This window comes from Bubalus bubalis, chromosome 4, assembly GCF_019923935.1.
Source record: "Bubalus bubalis isolate 160015118507 breed Murrah chromosome 4, NDDB_SH_1, whole genome shotgun sequence".
Classification (NCBI taxonomy): Eukaryota; Metazoa; Chordata; class Mammalia; order Artiodactyla; family Bovidae; genus Bubalus; species Bubalus bubalis.
In genome coordinates, this window is record NC_059160.1 from 134,906,253 (window position 1) to 134,930,124 (window position 23,872).

Consider the following 23,872-nt stretch of genomic DNA (forward strand, 5'->3'; position numbering starts at 1 on the left):
GTCAGCTTTCCCTGTCCTCACTAAATCCAAACAGCATTTACAGATGTCTCTGCTGATATCCACAGTCTCTCCGGGGACCAAACATTGCAGTAGGAAGGAAGTAGAGGAAATAAGATACCCTTCCCAGATTTCTTCCAAAAATGCTGTCTGGGGAACAACAAGGCAAGTATACACAGGAAAGAAAAATAGCACTCGAAAGATTTCAGAAAGGGGCTAAAAGACCTTTGCCTGTCCAACACAGCAAAAACTCAAAAAACACCCAAACCTAAAACAACCAATACTTGAGAACCCTCTGACTTGTTTTCACGGAACACACATCCATGGTGATTCTCAAACTGGGGTACATGACCAGAATTGCCTTTATTTAAAAAAAATACAGATGACAAGGCTCCACCCCTAGAGTAACCCCAGAAGCCTGTATAGGGTTAGACAGGATGGTGGCCTCCTACAGATGTCCACATCCTACTCTCTGAAGCCTGTGGCCATGCTGCCTGACGTGGAAAAAGAGACCTGTCGACATGGTGAGGTTAAGGACCCTGAAATGGGAACTCATCCTGGATTATCTGGGTGGGTCCGATGCAGCCCCAGGGTCTTTAAGGGGAAGGCAGGAGGGTCAGAGTGACAAGATGTGACAAGGGTGGCAGAGGTGGGAGTGGTACCCATGCAAAGGAGGAGTCATGAGCCAAAGAATGCAGACGCCTTCAGAAGCTGAAGAAAGCAAGCAGTTTCTCCTTTCGAGCCTCTTACAAGGAAACGAGCCCTGCTGACACCTTGATTTTAGCCCAGTGGACCTGTTTTGAACCCAGACATCCAAAAACTAAAACATAATAAATTGGTGTTGTTTTAAATCAGTGAGTCTGTCTCTTTTTTCTTCTTCACCACCCTAAGTGTGGTTGAATTTGTTCCTCGCTGTGTCTTTCTTCTTACGAGACTTTTGGGGTCAAGCGATTCCTGGCCAAGAAACAAAAACAGAATTGTCCCACTCCCCAAAGGATTTGAATGAAAAGTGGTAATAAAATCAGGTACAATTCCAAGAGAAGACATGGGAGAAGAACCAAGCTGGGTCTAAGGAGCCTCACACACGAACGGCACACATTTATGCTGTGTCAAGGTCACTTCCATCCTACCATATCACTTGCATCTTAACCACACAACTGCTGTCTCAACAGCCCGCATGTGTTCTATAGAAGGGATGGAATGGCTGGTTCTCCTGTTGTGTTTCTCAGCTAGTACTCTATCTTACTAATACATATGTGAGATCTTCTGTTGGAAATAAAATAAATGACTAAGTTTGTGCTCATTTGTTAACAACAGGACACGTAACACACTATTTCTTAAAGGTTCCCAAGATGACCTTGATGTCCCCTCCCAGACACAGCACTGGACTAGAGCTTGCAATACACTTCAGAGAAGAAAACATAAAGATAAGAATCACTGAAATTTTAAATGTGCATTTCATCTGACTCAGCAAATCCATGCCCTGGAGTTTACCCTGAAGGTATTCTTACACAGGTATCAAAATATGTGTACAGAGATGTTCTCTGTGGTTGCGCATGGCAGCTCAAAGGGGTCTGTTGATAAGGGATGAGTTAAATAAACTACAGCATATCCATACAATCAAATACTGCACAGCCTTTAAAAGGGGGAGTAAGGCAGTTCTGTATGTATCAGTAGGGGAAAAATTGAAAGAGATAGTAAGTGAAAAGAGAAAACTTAAAAAAAAAAAAAGTATGCTCATTGTGCTACTATTTATATAAAAGAAGTCTACACACACACACACACACACATCTGAGGACTATATTAAAAATGTGTTAATTGTGAAAATTGGGGAGCTGGGGGTCAGGGGTGAAAGAGACTTATTTTTTCCCTGCATACTTTGTACTATATTATCTATTCAAATAAATTTGAACAGTCTAAAAGCTGAAATAGGAGAAATGCAAGCAAATACCCAGTGACCGATCATGTATCCAGAAATTAGTTCCTTTGCTTTCCAAAAATAAAAAGAATACACTTCAAAAGCACTGATTCGTCAAGTACCATGAACAACTGTTAGCTGAGGCCCAATTTTGGTAGTAAAGAAGATAAATACCCGTCTCTGCATTAATGCTCCCAAAGTACACTGAAGCCTCCAGCATCGCTTGTGTTAGCACCATCTAAGGGATGAACACCAGGGAGCTGGGGAGGAGTACTACCTCTGATATAAAAAGATAACTAATGGGGACCTACTGTATAGCACAGGACACTCTCTATTCAATATTCTGTAATGACCAATATGGGAAAAGAATCCCCAAAAAGAGTGGATGTATGTAAATGGACAACTGACTCACGCTGCTTGCTGTGTAACAGAAACTAACACACACTGTTAATCAACTATATTCCAATTAAAATTAATTAAAAGAAAAGAAATAGTGCCTCTGATCCTGGACCCTCCTGAAATTATGTGATTTTCTAGTATTCTTCACTATTTGCCCTGCCCCATTATAATTTTTTTAAAAATAAACTATTCCAGGATGACAGACATATAATTATGTACTGGCAATGAAACACAATATGAATTTAATTTATACAAATTCAATGGGAAATACACGTATTTTATAAAACTCTCTCCTTGGTGAGTGGATTACTCCTGTGGACAGGTGACCAGTGACAGCAAGCCTACGTACGCTGTAACTGGGCAGCTCTCAGTTGCTTCTTCAGCCTCTCCACTTCATTCTTTAAAAACCTGATGTGTCGCATCATGTTTTCTGGAGAGTCGATCTCCATGGAGATGTCTCTAGGCGATGGGGGAGCAGACACCGGCTGGTCTAATTTCTCCTGCAGGATTCTTCATTGAAAAGAAAAATCCAACAATGAAAAACAGTTTGTCTTTAAAACATAAAACACTGATCTGATGCTCACCATCATCTATTTTAAAAATGCATAAATAAATTCTTAGTAATTGAAAAATAAATAAAGACACAACAACACATTCTAGCTGGGAGGTTTGTTTTAATAGCATGCTCATATTAATCACCAAAATTCACTAAATTAACTCCTCTGCCCATCTTCCAGTATTTTTAATCACCCTTACTTAACAGTCAAGTCAAAGGACAGAGCTGAAGAATCCACCTTCCCTTTCTTCCTCTTAAATGGCCGCTGGTAATTAATCCTTACATAAAAAATCTCTAACACTGGCTTCTGATTATCATGCCGGGCATACCCTGGGCAGTCAGGATGATTTGCTGACTAAATGGTCCACATGTTGGGCTTGAGGGAATGGAGACCCTGGAGGAATTTCCTCTCAGTGCTTTTAGTTGAAACTTAAGAACTATAGATCATGAATCTTTTTGGAGGGTTGTATCAAATAGACAGATACACTTCTCAACTTCCCTCCTGAAAAACCAATCCTAAGATTTCCCTGGTCCAGTGGCTAACACTCTGTACTCTCAATGCAGGGGGCCCAGGTTCGATCCCTGGTCAGGGAAGTAGATCCCACACGCAACTAAAGACCCTGCTTGCTGCAACTAAGACTTGGCACAGTCAAATAGATTAAAAAATAAATATTTTCAAAAGGAAAAAACAAGGGCAAGGCCAACTGGATGGAAGGCCCTTTGCTTCTGGCCACAGCAAAAGGAAAAACAGTTAAAGACAAAACAAAACCAAAAATGTACTGGGTTAATAAGTGGGTGGTGCCACCTTCTCTACCAACTACTTTTAGTCTGAAGTACGTAAAGCTCTAATATTTGACAAAATGACAATTTCATAAAGTTCCATGCAATAATCTGGTATTTATATATATATATAAAACCTTCTACTGCTTTCTTCAAAGAAAGATTGACTGGCAGCAGACCTCTGTGCCTCCTTTTTACAAACTGCTGGGAAGTTTTTGGTTTAGTTTGGTTTTTACCTTTGAGTTTATCCCTTGCTGAGAAAACTAGGTGGTTAAATATTGTAATGGTCTCTCCATTTATTAGATGAAATAACTTTCCATGATTCAATTAGTACTACTGTAATAAGGCAAAACAAAACTGATTCAACTACTGCTTAAATAATTCCATATACGTACACCTTGGATCTTCACTTTTTTTAAAGCCTGTGGAAGATTCCCTGGAGAAGGGCATGGCAACTCACTGCAGTATTCTTGGCTAGAGAACTGGATGAACAAAGGAGCCTGACGGGCTACAGTCCACGGGCCGCAAAGAGTCAGACACAACTGAGCGATGAACGCACAACCCACACATGAATCTGTTTTGCAGAGCTTGAGATGAACTCAATCTATGGTTATTCATCCAAACCAAATATTTATGGCAAATATTTCTGGTCAGTAAACTAAAGTTCCTGGTGAAGTAGGTGAATGAATATTTTCAAGAAGTTTCCTTTCTACACCCAAACACACATCCCATCTACAGAACTTCCCTGCCATTAGCCCTGTTCCACCCACCCCAAAGCACACAGTGCTTAAATCTAAGGGCCCCACCAGATCTTTTTTTGGTGGGGGACTGTGTGGCACAACATGTAGGATCTTGGTTCCCCAAACAGGGATTGAACCCATGCCCCTTGCATTGAGAGCTCAGTCTTAACCACGGGACCACCAGGGAAGCACTCCCACCCCAGTTCTTGCACAAAGGGATTCAAGATTACATGTGTTGCTGAGTTTTTCATATCCATGTACATATATTTAACAGTAAAAATACTAACCTTAAATATGTACAAGTCTATAAAAAACAAAGTTTTATAGACTTTAGTAAGTCTTAAAACACAAAGATGATCATTTTGCTATTAAAATCTCAGCCTTCCTAATGAAGTACGCTCTAGAGATATGTGATCAGTCATGGTACACAGCATACATCCTAAGCACTTCAGAAAATAATGGGGGAAGCAAGTTCAATAAGAAATTCTACCAGGACAGTAAGAGGGGAGTATAAAGATGGACCAACAGAAGGATAGTTCAGTTTAGCTGCTCGGACTCTTTGCAACCCCATGGACTGCCGCATGCCAGGCTTCCCTGTCCATCACCACTCCCAGAGCTTGCTCAAACTCATGTCCATCGAGTCAGTGATGCCATCCAACCATCTCATCCCCTGTCATCCCCTTCTCCTCCGACCTTCAATCTTTCCCAGCATCAGGGTCTTTTCCAATCAGTCAGTTCTTCCCATCAGGTGGCCAAAGTACTGGAGTTTCCAGCTTCAGCATCAGTCCTTTCAATGAATATTCAGGACTGACTTCCTTTATGATTGACTGGTTTGATGTCCTTGCAGTCCAAGAGACTCTTAAGGATCTTCTCCAACACCACAGTTCAAAAGCATCAATTCTTTGGTGCTCAGCTTTCTTTATAGGCCAACTCTCACATCCATACATGACTACTGGAAAAACCATAGCTTTGACTAGAAGGACCTTTGTTGGCAAAGTAATGTCTCTGCTTTTTAATATGCTGTCTAGGTTGGTCATAGCTTTTCTTCCAATTCCAAGGAGTAAGCGTCTTTTAATTTCATGGCTGCAGTCACCATCTGCAGTGATTTTGGAGCCCCCAAAAATAAAGCCTCTCACCGTTTCCATTGTTTTCCCATCTATTTGCCATGAAGTGATGGGACTGGATGCCATGATCTTAGTTTTTTGAATCTTGACTTTTAAGCCAACTTTTCCACTGTCCTGTTTCAACAAGAGGCTCTTTAGTTCTTCTTCACTTTCTGCCATAAGTGTAGTGTCATCTGCATATCTGAGGTTATTGATATTTCTCCCAGCAACCTTGATTCCAGCTTGTGCTTCTTCCAGCCTGGCATTTCGCATGATGGACTCTGCACAGAAGTTAAATAAGCAGGGTGACAAAATACAGCCTTGACATATTCCTTTCCCGATTTGGAACCAGTCTGTTGTCCCATGTCCAGTTCTAACTGCTGCCTCTTGACCTGCACACAGATTTCTCAGGAGGCAGGTCAGGTGGTCTGCTATTCCCATCTCTTTAAGAATTTTCCACAGTTTGCTGTGATCCACACAGTCAAAGGCTTTGGCATAGTCAATAAAGCAGATGTTTTTCTGGAACTCTCTTGCTTTCTAATTTGATCTCTGGTTCCTCTGCCTTTTCCAAATCCAGCTTGAACATCTGGAAATTCATGGTTCACGTACTGTTGAAGCCTCACTTGGAGAATTTTGAGCATTACTTTGCTAGCGTGTGAGATGAATGCAACCGTGCGGTAGTTTGAGCATTCTTTGGCATTGCCTTTCTTTGGGATTGGAATGATAACTGACCTTTTCCAGTCCTGTGGTCACTGCTGAGTTTCCCAAATTTGCTGGCGTATTGAGTACAGCACTTTAACAGTATCATCTTTTAGGATTTGAAAGAGCTCAGCTGGAATTCCATCACCTCCACTAGCTTTGTTCATAGTGATGCTTCCCAAGGCCTACTTGACTTCACATTCCAGGATGTCTGGCTCAAGATGAGTGATCACACCATCATGGTTATCTGGGTCATGAAGATCTTTTTGTACAGTTCTTCTGTGCATTCTTGCCACCTCTTCTTAATATCTTCTGCTTCTGTTAGATCCATACCATTTGGGTTCTTTATTGGACCCATCTTTGCATGAAATGTTCCCTTGGTATCTCTAATTTTCTTAAAGAGGTCTCTAGTCTTTCCCATTCTATTGTTTTCCTCTATTCTTTGCACTGATCACTGAGGAAGGCTTTCTTATCTCTCCTTGCTATTTTTTGGAAATCTGCATTCAGATGTGTATATCTTTTCTTTTCTCCTTTGCCTTTCACTTCTCTTCTTGTCTCAGCTATTTTTAAGGCCTCCTCAGACAACCATTTTGCCCTTTTGCATTCCTTTTTCTTGGGGACAGTCTTGATCACTGCCTCCTGTACAATGTCAGAAACCTCTGTCTATAGTTCAGGCACTCTGTCTGTCAGACCTAATCCCCTGAATCTATCTGTCACTTCTACTGTATAATTGTCAGAGAAGGCAATGGCAAGCCACTCCAGTGCTCCTGCCTGGAGAATCCCATGGACGGACGAGCCTGGTAGGCTGCAGTCCATGGGGTGGCTACAAGTTGGACGTGGCTGAGCGACTTCACTTTCACTTTTAACTTTCACACAGTGGAGAAGACAATGGCAATCCACTCCAGTGTTCTTGCCTGGAGAATCCCGGAGACGGCGGAGCCTGGTGGGCTGCCGTCTGTGGGGTTGCACAGAGTCAGACATGACTGAAGCAACTTAGCAGCAGCAACTGTATAACTGTAAGGGATTTTATTTAGGTCATACCTGAATGGTCTAGTGGTTTCCCCTACTTTCAGGAGGACAGGCTATCAACATTTTCCCCATTTGTCAAATTAAAACAGCGTGCGTCCACCAAGGCACTAAAATGTCCCGTTGTTACTCCTTGGTCACATTCAGCACAGTCCCCCGACCCCACCTCCAACACACACACATTTACAGACACTACACAGAACAGCAAGACTCAACACACCGCTTTTCAGCTTCGAGTTTATCCATCCTCTTCCAGAGACGGTTCACTAGCGCTTCTTGCTCTTGTTCCAAAGTATTTTCAAGGTCAATCTTCTCCCGTCTCAACTGGAGAAAAAGAAAGAAGTTTTACTGAGAATTGTAGGCCACTTAAACTTTGTTAATTAGATTTTTTCATTGGAACACTAGGATCCCTTTCCATGGAGAAAACTGCAAAGAAACGGTCAATTTTCTGGCACAGACACATTAAGTGCATTTAGTTCTTAAACTTTAATTGAGAAAACTGAGATACGTTCATTCTTTGATGTTAACACTTAATTGCTCTCTGGTAGGTCGATCACAGTGGTTGCTTCAGCAGTTACTCAAGAGACATGGAAAGTCTTCCTTAAAGAGAGTTTGAGGAGCTTTGGTTGCCAGTTGTCTCAGGACATAAGCGGATTTGTCTCCCTAGTCCTGCACGCATTTCAACATTAAACCAGAAAGGTTATACTTCCATTTACAGAAATAACTCCAACACTGAAGACAATTCTACCAAGTGGTTAATGGGTACATAGAAATGTGTCCTAAGATATAAAAACATGTGTGAAAGGATAAACACCACATTCACAATACTGGTTACTTCTGGGGAGGTGGGGAAGAAGGAAAATGTGATTTAGGGGAAGGCAAACGGTTGTAGAGGGAACCCTACACTGCATTCTACTTTATAAAAAGAAGCACTTTGGGGAAGCAATTAATTTAATCTACTAACATAGAAAGTGAAAGTGTTAAGTCGCTCAGTCCTGACTCTTTGCGACCCCATGGACTGTAGCCCTCCAGGCTCCTCTGTCCATGGGACTCTCCAAGCAAGAATATTGGAGTGCGTTGCCATTCCCTTCTCCAGGGGATCTTCCCAACCCAGGGATCGAACCCGGGTCTCCCACATGGCAGGCAGATTCTTTACTGTCTGAGCCAACACAGGGCAACATGCAAACACTGAGACCAACATCAGACACAGGTTAATAGGGATGTAGCGGAGAAAGCAATGGCACCCCACTCCAGTACTCTTGCCTGGAAAATCCCATGGACAGAGGAGCCTGGTGGGCTGCAGTCCATGGGGTTGCCAAGAGTCAGACACGACTGAGCGACCTCACTTTCACTTTTCACTTTCATGCATTGGAGAAGGAAATGGCAACCTGCTCCAGTGTTCTTGCCTGGAGAATCCCAGGGATGGGGAAATCTGGTGGGCTTCCGTCTATGGAGTAGCACAGAGTGACACGACTAAGCGACTTAGCAGAGAACTGGTTGGTGATGGACAGGGAGGCCTGGTGTGCTGTGATTCATGGGGTCGAGAAGAGTCGGACACGACTGAGCGACTGAACTGAATTGAACTGAGGAATCAGAAAGGTCTGCTCTCTGGGGACTTTTTTGGTTGGCCAAAAAGTTCATTCAGGTTTTTCCATTACAGCTTGTGAGAAACCAAAATGAACTTATTGGCCAGCCCAATATATTTTAGTAGTGGTGAAGACATTAAAAGAAACCATTTATATGTTTTAGTAGAGAGTGAGAGAGATATGAAGGAAAAGAGGGCTGGTGATGGGGACAGAAAGTGCCATGATCAACAGAGTTCACAGCATCAAGAAGAAGGAAATGTGTGGTATCACTTTTTGTATACTTGTCTATCTGCTTGGGATATTAAGTAATTTTAACAGAAATCATTTTTTAAAAAGGGGGCAATGTTATATTACCGCCCCCATGCTGTCTCTTCAACCAACTGGAATTTATCTTTTCAACTACTGACTTAACCGATTATTTTTGATGCACAGCTACACAGCTGTCCAGGTATTAATAGCAGAGTTCACACTTCTTTAGCAGGTGACAGGCAAGCTCCTCACCTATGTAGACATAAAGTGAGACCCATTCCATGGACAAAATGCAGCCTTTTACAGCAACCAAAGCAGACATACCTTACTCCACCAATGAGCCAAGATCACACAGTCAACAGAAAACACAGCTTCACTGTATTTTCTTTGCATGGGCAAAGGGAGAGGAATCGGGCTAAGCTGGAAGCATCCTGTGCAGTGAAGCTGGGAGCTGGCTAATGCACAAAAGCTCCTCAAGATATTAAACAGCTCCTTTTCCCCACAAGGAGGAAAAACCCAGGAACACCTCACAGAACTCCTATGAATCTTTGTGACCCTCTGACCACATTTTGGGCCAAGGTTTGAAGTACTGATACAATTCACAGTCATTTATTTAAAGAAACAAAATGCCAAGTCATTTACCCTTTAAGGACCCTATTGCCATGTTTAACTAAAACATGACAAGGGGTACTTGGTAAGGTGAGAAAAAATTCAAGCAAGGCATTGTTTTGTAGTATAGATGCCTAGTAGAGAAACTAATGCCCAACGGCTTATTTTTAGAGTAATTATGCACCATGCAAATCTATAACTCCAAAAAACAAAATCAAGACAAAGCTGTCTTTACCCACATATGACTGACTTGGCATGTGGTTTTGAGGGTGTTGCAAAGAGTCGGACACGACTGAGTGACTGGACTGAACTGAACTGAACCTGCCCTCAGGCTTCCTAGGTGGCGCTAGTGGTAAAGAACCCACTTGCCAATGCAGGAGACGTTAAGAGATGCAGGTTTGATCCCTGGGTGGGGAAGATCCCCTGGAGGAGAGCATGGCAACCCACTCCACATATTCTTGCCTGGAGAATCCCGTGGACAGAGGAGCCTGGCAGGCTATGGTCTATAAGATCAGAGAGTTGGACATGACTGAAGCAACTTAGGATGCACGCACGCAACCTGCCCTCATCTATGAAATGAGAAGGCTGGCCTCAATGACATCTGAGGTCCCTTCCAGGGCCACCCATTCTATCATTCTCTGTCAATCTCAAGATGGCACTTGTCTCAGTCTGCGCTAGTTCCGTTGAGATTTTTAGAAACAAAAGCAGCAAAAGAAATCATCTAAATCCAGTCTTTCATTTGAGAGCTGAGGAACCACTGATTCAGGGAAAGGAATGGGGATCAGTCACCATGGTGACCAAAGAAGCTGGGTCCCCTCTAACCAGCAAGTTCAGAGTATCTGGAGGGGAAATAGGATTTGGGGTAAATTATCCAGTAATTCTTGGAAGTAGTGGAGCAGGAGGTACCTTAGTGAGTCCAAGAGTATGCAGGAGCAGATAAGAAAGCAGGAAAAACAGAAGTTGAACATGAATCTCAGCTCCTTTTCGGTACCCGTTAGTAGAGCTATGTGTGAGAGAGAGTGTGTGTGTCTGTTAAGTCACTTCAGTTGTGTCCCACTCTTTGCAAACCTATGGACTGTAGCCTGCCAGGCTCCTCTGTCCATGGGATTCTCCAGGCAAGAATACTGGAGCGGGTTGCTGTGTCCTCCTCCAGGGGACCTTCCCGACCCAGAGACTGAATCCATGTCTCTCATATCTCCTGCACTGGCAGGCAGGTTCCTTACCACAAGTGCCACCTGGGAAGCCTGTTCGTAGAAACCCAAGTTTCACCCTCTGGAGGCCTTGGTTCACGTGGGCAGTAGATTGATAGCTGGTTGCCACCTGAAGAACTTCAGAACCTCCCGAAGTTCTTTATCAGCGCTGCCCTTCCATCTCCTGTCCATCTAATCCCACAGCCTATTTATTTCTAGCCAAAGAGTATAAACCAGTACTGCTGTTTCAGACCTAAGTAGATTTTCAGTGCTTGCATTGCCGTGATATCAAACAACCCTCAAATCTGACAGTGTGTGTTCAACTGACAGGGTACTGAGTCAGAAATTCTTGCTGGAATGGAAACATCAGCTCAGTGCTGCATTCACTGCTTTTGCAATGCTGATCTCCATCTGTAACAGTCTTCCCTATCTCCTTTTAAATTCAGTGTTCATGCCACAGGTACCCACTCTTCCATTACCAAACATCAAATTCTCAGGCAAACCCAAGCCCCTGCTGACTACACTGTCTATGAGCACGCAGCACCAGTGGATACAGCCGATTTGTAGAATATTCATTTGGAGGGTGGCTTTGTAATTAAGTCAGGTCAATGGACTGTCAGCCAAAGTCCTTACTCGTCTTCAGTAGTTCTTCCTCCCATTGCAAGTTAATTAACATTGCACCAAGAGTTATTATGCTTCCCAAATAAATAACTTCTTTAATGGATAAACTTAGTGTATAAAAGTAGAGCTGGCTCATTTGAATTCACAGCCCTTCTTAGTGGACTGACACTCACCACCCAAAAAGCAGAAAAAGCAGGGGGCAGCCAAAAGACAGCTCCAACATTACCACACTTCTCTCTCAGGAGAGCATTTTCCCACTTAGAGAGAACCAGGATGCTCGCAGAGGTCAGGGAAGGAACACTTGGCAAAAAAGCCTGATGAGAATTGTAGCAGGACCATGTGCTCAACTACAGAATTTTTGAAAGGTTTTAGTGGATCATCTCAATCTACTTTGAAAAGTTTTAGTCTGACCACCAAATTACCATCATTCCTATGTGAAAATATATTTTGAACTCCAAACATTTGACTTAAAAACCCAATTTTGGAAGGCAGCCCATGACAACTGCCTGTTCTATGTGCACCAGAAATATACAGAGAAGGGAATTCCCTTGAGGTCCGGTGGTTAGGACTCCACTGTGTTGCTGAGGGCCCACGTATGGTCCCTGGTCAGGGAACCGTGATCCTACATGCTGTGTAGTGTGGCCAAAAAAAAAAAAAAAAAAAAACAGAAAAAATATATATACTGATAAAAAGACACAAAAAAATCACAAAGAATAGCAAGATAAATAGGGTTAGCCCTTGGGTTAAAGTATTAATAATATTGGTGGTAATTTATCATCACACCTTTTCCTGCTCCCACACAATTTTTAAAAATATTTATGTGTTTTGGTTGTTTTGGGCTTCCTAGTTGCAGCTCACAGGCGTGGCTACCTTATGGCACATTCCTTAGTTTCCCACCCAGGGATCGAATCCGCATCCCCTCTATTGGCAGGTAGATTCTTAACCACTGGACCACCAGGGAAGTCCGCCCCACACAATTTTTTAATGAACATTTACTATGCTTATAACAAAAAAATGGGAAGACAATATTACAAATTAACAATTTCCTAATTTAGGATATTAATTCACATACATAAAACACAGAATGAATTCATACACTCTGTTGCTGCTGTTGCTGCAAAGTCGCTTCAGTCGTGTCTCACTCTGTGCGACCCCATAGACGGCAGCCCACCAGGCTCCCCCGTCCCTGGGATTCTCCAGGCAAGAACACTGGAGTGGGTTGCCATTTCCTTCTCCAATGCGTGAAAGTGAAAAGTGAAAGTGAAGTCGCTCAGTTGTGTCCGACTCTTAGTGATCCCATGGATTGCAGCCCACCAGGCTCCTCCGTCCATGGGATTTTCCAGGCAAGAGTACTGGAGTGGGGTGCCATTGCCTTCTCCGCCATACCCTCTAAGAGGAGAAATTATACTGAAGGCTCAGCTAGTTATCTGGAAGACTGAGAATCTTCCAGACAGCCTTGAGTTACTAACCTTCTTTACCACAGCTTGTGCATCTGTATAAAAACTAGATTTGTTCTTTGAAATGGGTAGAACTTTAGGACAATAGTAATACCTTATTAATATTTAATATATGAAAAGTGACACTTTCATAGTTTACCAGCTCAATAAATTTTGCTTTTGTTCAGTGATAATGAAAAATGAAGGTCTTTTATGAAACAGATACACATATAATTAGTCATATTTATATGGTTTCCAGGCTTAAGTTTCCATCACTTTGACATCAGTGCAATATTACACAAATTTGCATAATGGGTTCATAATTCTAGGGGACTCTTTTACCAAATAATCACCATCAGTGGAAAGCAAGCAGGTTTCAAAGTCTTGGGTATACAGGGTTTTTTTGCTACATCAAGAACACAGTGGAGAAGTCCTCAGGAAAGAACACAGACCACAGTGCACGCTGCAAATATACTGTCACATCAGGGGCTACCTTCAGCTCATCATCTAAAATAAGCCTCTGTGAGAGACAAATATCATGCATCATGCGGAATTCAAAAAGGATACAAATCAACTTATTTACAAAAACAGACTCGCAGATATAGGAAACTTATCATTACTAAAGAGGGAAGGTTGGGGGAGGGATAAATTAGGAATTGGTGGGTAACATATAGATGCAGGATTTAGCCATTTGCCACACGTTTAGCTAAGGAGAATACCTTTTCTAAGTTACCCACCAAATTCTTGTACTGCTTTCTTTTTTTTAAATGGACTTGGTGAAATGAATTTATGGTTGCCGGAGGGAAGGAATAGTTAGGGACTTTGGGAAGGTCATGCACACACTGCTATATTGAAGATGGATAACCAACAAAGACCCATGGTACAGCACATGGAACTCTGTTCAATGTCATGTGCCATCCTGGATGGGAGGAGGGCTTTGGGGAGAATGGACACATGTATATATATGGTTGACTCCCTTCACTGTTCACCTGAAAGTACAACATAATTAATTGGCTATACCCCAATCAAAATAAAAAATTTAAAGTTATAAAGCACTGACTTCATCCATTCTAATTACAACCAAGTAGAAAGTCTCAGTACAGTATCTCTGGATTCTATTGCCCTTACTGTACGTAGCACACCCATGCCCTACAAGTTCACAGGCAAAGTCTTTTCCACCAGTGCGTGACCAGGGACATACATGGCTGGAGCATGGTGAGGTGCCTCTTTCTTTATAAAGAAAACTCATTTTTAATTTTGTCCCTGCCATCATCTGTTCAAACTGATGCACAAGGCAAATGTTATCTGGGTGCTTCAAAATAATACCTGACAAGATGGAACACAGACTTGGTACTTAATTGAAACAAGGCCTAAGGAAGGACTTCTTTCATTTCATATCCTGCAGAGGGACTTAATCTGTGTCCCTGACAGAGCTCAATGTCTGCTCTCACAGGTGTGGAGGGGAGGCCCCTCGGCTGGCTTCATCACACTCTGACAGCTCCTCAATTACACATCAACTGAAGAGAGAGCCTGCTGAAGCTCCTTGGGTACCACCTACCACTGCCCCTGGTTTGTTTACTACCAAGGCACAAACTCTCACTTACATTCCAGTATGCTCTGAGGCTTTTCTCCACCTCTCCCTGATAAGCAGTAGGTAGGGCTTTCCTGGTGGCTCAGACAGTAAAGAATCCGCCTGCCATGTGGGAGACCTGGGTTCGATCCCTGGGTTGGGAAGATCCCCTGGAGGAGGGCATGACAATCCATTCTAGTATACTTACCTGGAGAATCCCATGGACAGAAGAGCCTGGCAGGCTACAGTCCATAGGGTCACAAGAGTCGGACATGACTGAATGACTAAGCAAAACACAGCACAGGATGTCTGTATTTGAGCTTCAGGCGACCCACACATCTTCAAGGATTTGCTACAAATCCCCATCAAGCTGACTTCAGGGTTTACCGTGATTATGTCTGGCTGTGTACCTTGTCTAAAATGTGAAGACACAGGTTGTAATATTTTACTTTACACAAGTAAAAGCAGGGCAGCAAATTATAATACACTATTATTCAGTTCAGTTGCTCAGTCATGTGGGACTCTTTGTCACACCATGGACTACAGCACGCCAGGCCTCCATGTCCATCACCAACTCCCAGAGCTTGCTCAAATTCATGTCCATGGAGTTGGTGATGCCATCCAACCATCTCATCCTCTGTTGTCCCCTTCTCCTCCCACCTTCAATCGTTCCCAGCATCAGGGTCTTTTCCAATCAGTCAGTTCTTCCCATCAGGTGGCCAAAGTATTGGAGTTTCAGCTTCAACATCAGTCCTTTCAATGACTATTCAGGACTGACTTCCTTTATGATTGACTGGTTTGATGTCCTTGCAGTCCAAGGGACTCTCAAGGATCTTCTCCAACACCACAGTTCAAAAGCATCAATTCTTCAGTGCTCAGCTTTCTTTATAGTCTAACTCTCACATCCATACATGACCACTGGAAAAACCATAGCTTTGACTAGATGGACCTTTGTTGGCAAAGTAATGTATCTGCTTTTTAATATACTGTCTAGGTTGCTCATAGCTTTTCTTCCAAGGAGCAAGTACCTTTTAATTTCACGGCTGCAGTCACTATCTGCAGTAATTTTGGAGCCCCATAAATAAAGTCTCTGTTTCCATTGTTACCCCATCTATTTGCCATGAAGTGATGGGACCAGATGCCATGATCTTAGTTTTTTGAATGTTGACTTTTAAGCTAACTTTTTCACTCTCCTCTTTCACGTTCATCGAGAGGCTCTTCAGTTCTTCTTCGCTTTCTGCCATAAGGGTAGAGTCATCGGCATATCTGAAGTTGTTGATATTTCTCCTGGCAATCTTGATTCCTGCTTGTGCTTCATCCACTCCAGCATTTCACATGATGTACTCTGCACAGAAGTTAAATAAGCAGGGTGACAATATACAGCCTTGACATATTCCTTTCCCAATTTGGAACCAGTCTGTTGTTCCATGTCTAGTTCTAACTGTTGCTTCTTGACCTGCACACAGATTTCTCAGGAGGCAGATCAGGTGGTCTGGTATTCCCATCTCTTTAAGAACTTTCCAGTTTGCTGTGATCCACACAGTCAAAGCCTTTGGTGTCGTCAATAATGCAGAAGCAGATGTTTTTCTGGAAATGTCTTGCTATTTTGATGATCCAACGGATGTTGACCATTTGATCTCTGGTTCCTCTGCCTTTTCTAAAACCAGCTTGAACACCTGGAAGTTCACGGTTCACGTACTGTTGAAGCCTGGCTTGGAGAATTTTGAGCATTACTTTGCTAGTGCGTGAGATGAGGGCAATTGTGTGGTAGTTTGAGCATTCTTTGACATTGCCTTTCTTTGGGATTGGAATGAAAACTGACCTTTTCCAGTCCTGTGGCCACTGCTGAGTTTTCCAAATTTGCTGGCATATTGAGTGCAGCACTTCCACAGCATCATCTTTTAGGATTTGAAATAGCTCCACTGGAATTCCATCACCTTCACTAGCTTTGTTCATAGTGATGCTTCCTAAGGCCCACTTAACTTCGCACTCCAGGATGTCTGGCTCTAGGTGAGTGATCACACCATCGTGATTATCTTTTTTGTACAGTTCTTCTGTGCATTCTTGCCACCTCTTCTTAATATATTCTGCTTCTGTTAGGTCCATACCATTTCTGTCCTTTATTGAGCCCATCTTTCCATGAAATGTTCCCTTGGTATCTCTAATTTTCTTTACTATTGTTAGGTGACACTTATTAGTGTTATTACTAGTGTTAGACAACAGCATGCATTGTTCACCATATTATTGTTGGAGGAAGAAGAAGACAAAGGTAAGGAAGATGATGAAAAAATATGAAAAAGAAGACAAAGATAAGGAAGATGATGAAAAAATATGTAAAAGAAGACAAAGGTAAGGAAGTGATGAAAAAATATGATGAAAAAAAATAGACAACAGTATGTATTATTCACAACACTGCTGTTGGAGGAAAAAGAAGACAAAGGTAAGGAAGATGATGATGAATATGAACAGCAACTGTTGCGGGGGGGACTGTAGTCAGAGTGATGTTTTTCATGTTTGTACTTCCATGTTTAGGTTTTCCACATTTTCTTGAAAGCACAATGGATTAGTCTTATAATTAAAAAAGCTTAAGACTTCCATAATTTGAGATGAGTCTGTGAAATCAAACTTCAAAACATGCACAGGGGTCATTAAGTTTCCTCTGTGCACGCGTGTGCTAAGTCGCTTCAGTCGTGTCCGACTCTGCGACCTTATGGACCGTAGCCCACCAGGTTTCTGTGTCCATGGGACTCTCCAGGCAAGAATACTGGAGTGGTTTGCCATTCCCTTCTCCAAGGGATCTCCCCCACCCAGGGCTCGAACCTGTGTCTGCCGTATTGGCAGGCAGGTTCTTTACCCAGGAGGCCCCAAGTTTCCTCTCCTTAATGCAAATGAAGGCTCATGGAACATGGTTGTTCTCTGAAGAGCTCCTGCAACAGAGCCTGCCAGGGCAGCCGCCAGCATGAATGGAATTCTAACTAAACCCAGTATGCCCACATTACCCATGAACTGAGGAAATACCTTATTCCAACTTTAAAAATAAAAAAAAATCAACCAATCAAAGATGCAGACCTGAACACAAGCCACTAGCCACTCAATTAGCTGCTAAGTCACAAGGACAACAGATGATCTGTGTAACTCACTGGAATTAGTCATTGCGGTCACTAAAAATAAGCAGCATCAGAATTGTATGTGGACTGCTTGTGACATCAGCTGGCTTGTATTACCCGCTAGACAAGTAAGGCAGAGAGGCAGTCTTATATTCTTAACTCAGAACCATTGTACTAAAAGCTAGAAAGCAACAATGTTCCTTTCTTATTTGTGAAACTTAAAATATGCTAAATGTTTCCTTATTACCTTTTTAAAAAGTGAACAAAAAAACAATGGACTTCCCTGATAGTCCAGTAGTTAAGAATCCACCTGCCAATGCAGGGGACGCAGGTTCAACCCATGGTTCGGGAAGATTCTACATGCTGTGGAGCAGCTGATCCTGTGCACCACAACTACTGAACCCAAATGCCGCAGCGAGAAAAGCCACTGCGATGAGAAGCCTGCATTCTGCAACTGAGCAGCCCCTGCTCCCCTCGACTAGAGAGAGCCCTCGCAGCAAGAAGACCCAGTGCAGCCACAAACAGATACATAAAGACAGCAACAGCAGCAAGAAATTCCGTGCTGAGGATTGAAATTCATTCTAAAGCCTTCCTTCTAGGATAAAGTTATATATGGTGATGGACACTGGGAGAAGTGGGTGTTGCCCCTGGTAGCTGGGGTCTTCTCAAACCTCTGCAGTCACCTGATGTTGGCTAGTGGCTGAAGGGAACCCCTGGGCACCTTCCAACACCAAGGCCTGCAGGAGTCGTAGTACGGCTCCGTGGCTGCCTCTGCAAGACACGCGCTGTAAAGGCAAGGGTATGCCCTCAAAGACACCACACGTGCAGACTGCCGAAACCCCGTCTCTTCCCCTGCCCAGTAACAAAGAAGAGGGATTCAACTTTACGTCTTCACCATCTTCTCTGTGTTCTCAGCACCTCTACACCATGCAGAACCTCTATCCACTGTTCACTGCGTAGCTTTCCCATTTCCGTCTCCTCACACTTCCTTGCTCCTGCAGCAAGGCTGGGCTTGGGTCTATCCAAGTCCATTACCCATGCCCTGAACCCACCCGACCCTACACTGCCTTTTGAAGTACAAATGACAGCTCTCCAGTAACCTGTCCAAATCCACACTTTATTTAAACTCTTCCAACAAAGCAGTGCTAAGGCACCGGACCCAAAGGATAAATGCCTTCAAATAGCTTTTAGTTCTAAAAATGTGTTGTCAGAGCCAAGAGCAAAGGCATGACCACATATATATCCTCATAATGAGTAATATAACACCTGTCTTGGCTCTTCTTATAGTAACTTTAATATAGGATATATTATATTATACCAACTCTGACATATATAGTAAATATTATAATACAGATGACAATCCCAAAAGATGGCCACAAGAGAGGGTCAGAGCATACCCATGGAAACACAGACGAGATTTGTTTCTACTGTAGAACAGAAACGTTCTCTCCACAGACTAAAATTACTTGTAGCTAAACAAAATAGAGTGAAATCCCCAACATTTAATCATCCTTGACACACCCAAAAGAAAGGGGGCAATGTTTTATGATGATGTTACATGTCTCCATCTTAATTAAAACAAGGACTTGGTGTAATGACCTCTATGGGAAAACACTCTAAAAAAGAGTGGAGGTATGTGTAACTGATTCACTGTGCTGTATACCTGAAACACAACATTGTAAATCAACTATATGCCAATAAAAAAAAATTTTAATTAAAAAAAAAAATACAGACTTGATATCCCACAAACACTTTCACTTTTTTTTCACTTCATCCCACATCTGAAGTTAAGTTTCCAGTTAAGGACTTTACAGTGTACACGTTCCATTGTGGAAATCCATTTCTTTAGTGTTGAGGTCGTATGTGAGTCTTAGAATGGACTAAATCATTAACTGGGAAGAAGGTATAACTTGTGCCTAGTTTTCAAAGCATTTAGTTACTGAAGTTTCCAATGAGCCTTAGCATGGGGAAACCATCCATCCTTTCTCCCTTCTCTTTCGGACTAGGCCAGTACTCCACCTTGTGGCCACAGCTGAACTTTGGGGGTCAGGGTTCCAAAGTCTCCTCTGGAATCCATGAGCAAATACAAGGCAGAAGCTGCTTCCATTACTGAGAGCCATCACAGAGAAGGTGCTGACCGAGTAAAGCTCTCACAATACCAACCAGGGTGAGAACTCCACTTGGTCACTTGCTTACATCTTGATTAACAATTACCAGTAACAAGTTTGTGGGACGTCAGGGGCTTACACAAGAATTTTCAAAACTAACGTGAATGGAACTGGCTACCGTCTATCCCGGAAATTAAACAGGAGAACTTCGGAACAAGATGTTTTTAAGCTGTGAGAGGTGGAGGAGTCTTCTAAATTTGGAAACTGCATCTGAATTCCAAAGAGGAATAGTAGGACTAGATTACTCTGGATTTTTGCAAAATAGCCAGCCCATGGAAATGGAACTTTTTTGTTCTTTAACCTGGAAGGAATGGAAAAAAAATTTCAAGGGCATTATTCAAAGTCTTGGAAATCACTGTAACCCGTCCTTTGATATAGGTAGATAGAAGAATAATACAAAAACATAAAAGTCAGATCAATTAGTAGAAAATAAATGCTCACTTTCTCTTACACCTGATAATCCCACAAAGATTCAGTCTCAAGTACAGTGATGAAATGAGAATGGTCCTGAGGGTGATTCAAAAACCAGTTAGCATGGACTAAGCTCCACATATGAAAGATGCTAAAGTTGCGATAAATCAGACAACTTTGCACAGAAGCCTTGGCCAAATCATCAAAATGATAATTGGGATCCAAATCATGAAGAGCTAGAAAATGTCAATATACTGAATTTTACATGGAAGCCAGGTAGCAAGCAGTACATTATGCTTGGTCTCTTCCAACTTCAGGAAAATAAATTAGCGTGGGAATACTAAATAAATTATGCTAATAAATGCTAAATAAATTAGCATCAGGGGCACTTGGGCCAGAGACAACAGGAACTTCGGTCTGGCACACACCCGGCAGGACCGACAATGGTGGGCCACGATTCTGGGTCGGCAGATAAGGACCAGCCTGGCCTCCTCAGGCAAATACTAATGTCTACCAAGGGCGACGCACAGATGGACTGTGCACCGTTGCTGTCTACCTTTCGCACCTTTCTAAGCTCGCCGCTCCTGAGTGGAGCTTGTGCTTCTCTTGTTCACACATGGAAAACTTGGACCCCGCGAAGCTGATGAACTTAATGCAAGGTCACAAAACGAATTAGTGGCTGAACCAGGATAAGTGACTGAGTCTAGGACTCCATACCTGTGTCAACAAATCTAGGTGGGAAAAGACAAGGTTCATACAAGGTTGCTAATAATCCAAAGACAAAAATGCTAATTGTTCTGAAGAACCCTTGAAAGAGAACTTTTTGCTCCACAGTCCCACTGTCTCAAGAACTTTCACAGAAGGGATCCTGTGGTTCAAAACATATTCTTCCCTCTTTTGCAAAAGGAACCTAACATTTCCTGCCTATAAATCAGTACATCACAACATATCTCTTGAAACCTTATTAGTTTTGGTTGAAAAGAAAAAAAGAGCATGAGAGAGTAAGGACGTGCTATGCAGAATTGTCAAGGCATGCTTCAGATAGAAGTCCCCACTGTGTGAAGAAGAAGTTGAAAAATGTTTTTCACTGATATTCCACAGGACCTTTTAAAGTTTGAAAGAACAGTCGATGACATGAGAAAAAAAAAAAAGAACTATCCTAATTAAGGATACAGAGAGAGAACCATACATTTTTACCTGTTCTAAGGTAAGCTGTTTAGAAATGGTATCATTCTCCAGTTTTTTAATTTTCTTCATCAGTTTGTTGACCTGGAATTCCTGCTCCTGCTCAAGATGCTGTTCTAGTTCAGCTTTCTCATGCTGCAACTGGAAAATGAAAAAAAACACAGATGTGGAAATCAAGACACTCAAAAGCCATGATAATGCTGGTTCTAAAAGCTGGTTAAACCAAGTATAGGAGGTCATCATAAAAGTTACCTTACTCATTTCTGCTCGTATATCCAAATGTACACCTAATAACCTGCTCCTGATTCTTCTAACTTATAACCAAAAATTATAGTGCATAATCAGAGGCACTTGTCTGTATGCATGTATACATATATGTGTGTGTGTGTGTGTATATACATATATATATGTGTGTGTATGTATATATATGTATATCAGAACATCAAACCATGATTAAATGCCAATTTAAATTCTGAAGAACATGTAAGTGGTTATCTCTGTAGGGAAGAACTGGGGATGAGGAAAGGAAGGAAACGTACTTTTCAGCACATATATAACCCTTGGAGACTTGAAAATTTTTATACCTTGGCCATAAAAATTATTTAAAAAATAGAAAATTTGCAACTGTCAGTTTTTATTAAATGAATTACAGTTTACTTGCATTCATACAATGTATGTAGAGAGGGAAGAGAAGTTACAATCACAAAAAATACCCGGTAAAGTATTCTGAATGCTATTTACGAGTGTACTAGTAAGCATACTTGGCAAAAATCAGTACGAATAATAAACTTCTTGTAATGACACCAACCTCACACCTCCTACATTTTTTCTGAAAACCAAGAAGGAAAGCCTCTTATTTATGCAATTAAAAGATAAGGTTATGGTGCTATTACAAAAGAAATCTTAAAAAAAATGTACTCCGAACTTCAAAACCAAAAGAGAATAAAAGAAATTCAGTGACACACAACTGGGGTTCTCATGAATCACTGTGCCTTATTTCCAATGTTCTCAGTTGGGAGGGGCTGTTGATTCATAGTAGGGGTTAATAGGAATGAGCCACAGGGCCTGACTTTTTAGAACCATAGGCAAATTAAGCAAAAGCTATTAAAAACAATGAAGCACACAGTTTGATTTTGAGGTCTAAGATGACCAATGCTCCCTAATTCTACCTCCAAAACCATTTCTTCAGGCAGGTGCTGCATACCATGCTTGTGTTAGGCAAACATGACAAGCCCTATATCTAAAGTGATAAAACAGGTTACCAGACAAAGGTAATTCAGCTGGAACGTGGCAGACCCTGGGGCCCAAACCATGCTCTAAACTCTAAACCAAAGTCCTCCTACCAGATCCTGAGCAAACCTGAGGGCCTGGCTGAACACTTCCATCCGAAAGTGCCTAGTGCGCCCCTGGCGTTCAGAAGGTTAAATGGCTAAATACAGATGTGGATGCGTGCCCAGGGAAAGCTATGTCTCTTTGTGAACCCGTAGAGGGTGCACTGGACAAGAGAGAGAGCTCAGTGGGCCTAAAAACCTCAAAAGGTTATACTTAATCATCTCCTCATTTGAAACAATTTCCATTGCTCTGAAAGTACCATACTTGGTGTTTAAAAAGAAAACAAAAATGTTCAAAATCTGACATTGTCTTTCAACATGGGAAACCTTGCCTAAACAGATGCTGGGTTTCCTCCAACTGTTTTTTCTATGCAACTCCAAAAAAGCTGGTCAACCTTGCAGGGACTCAGAAAGCAAGCAGATGTGAAGAGGCGCTTACAGTGACAAGTCTATTTTTAGCTAGCTCATTAAAATTCAGGTTCTGGAAGATCAAGCAGTAAGTAAAAGAACTAAGAGGAATGGTCAGAGACTGAGAACAGTTCTCAGCATTTCAGACACAAAGACCCCCAACGGGACAGGCATCAGTTATGAGGGAAAAAAGGCAGAACAAGTACATCTTCATCTGACTCTTGCATTCTATAAAAATTACCTGTGTGGTGTGTCTTCCACCTGCACAGTAGAGGCAGAAGGGAGTGAAATCTATAGTTAAGACCTTATCTTTGCCCTAAAATAGTTTATGAATGCTAAGCTTAAATGATATCTACTGGTTTTAGAAAAATGAATTTCTGTCTTAAAACTTTTAAACCTTTTGCATAGTTTTCTTTAAATATTAGATGTGTTTTCCTCCAATATGTTTTTTTAAATATTGGCTGTGCCATTCTCAGTTGTGGTATGCAGGATCTTTGCTGCATCATGCGTGACTTTTCACTGCACAAGGATTCTCTAGTTGTGCACGGGCTCAGTAGTTGTGGTACACGGGCTTAGTTGTTCCACAGCATGTGGGATCTTAGTTCCCCGACCATGGATCAAACCTGCGGTGGATTTTTAACCACCGGACTACCAGGGAAATCTCTGCAATATGTTTTCAACTGCTGCCACTTTTATTTCAAAGAGCCTCCTTCTTCCCTTTTTTTTAGTGTTATACTTGTGCTCTTAAGTAAATTAAAATAATAAAGTGTTCATCGCTCAGTT

The 23,872-nt window shown here is 42.1% G+C and overlaps 1 protein-coding gene across 2 annotated transcripts in view; it reads right to left on the bottom strand.

Moving 5' to 3' along the window:
- CCDC6 (coiled-coil domain containing 6) overlaps positions 1-23,872 on the bottom strand; it is a 113,771-nt gene that overhangs the window by 21,267 nt on the left and 68,632 nt on the right. For both annotated transcript variants that reach the window (XM_044942107.2, XM_006074799.4), the window contains exons 3-5: positions 21,363-21,491; positions 7,439-7,542; positions 2,664-2,824 (exon numbers count right to left, since the gene is read on the bottom strand). In XM_044942107.2, the coding sequence (XP_044798042.1) occupies positions 2,664-2,824; positions 7,439-7,542; positions 21,363-21,491 (394 nt within the window). The remainder of the gene's footprint in view (positions 1-2,663; positions 2,825-7,438; positions 7,543-21,362; positions 21,492-23,872) is intronic.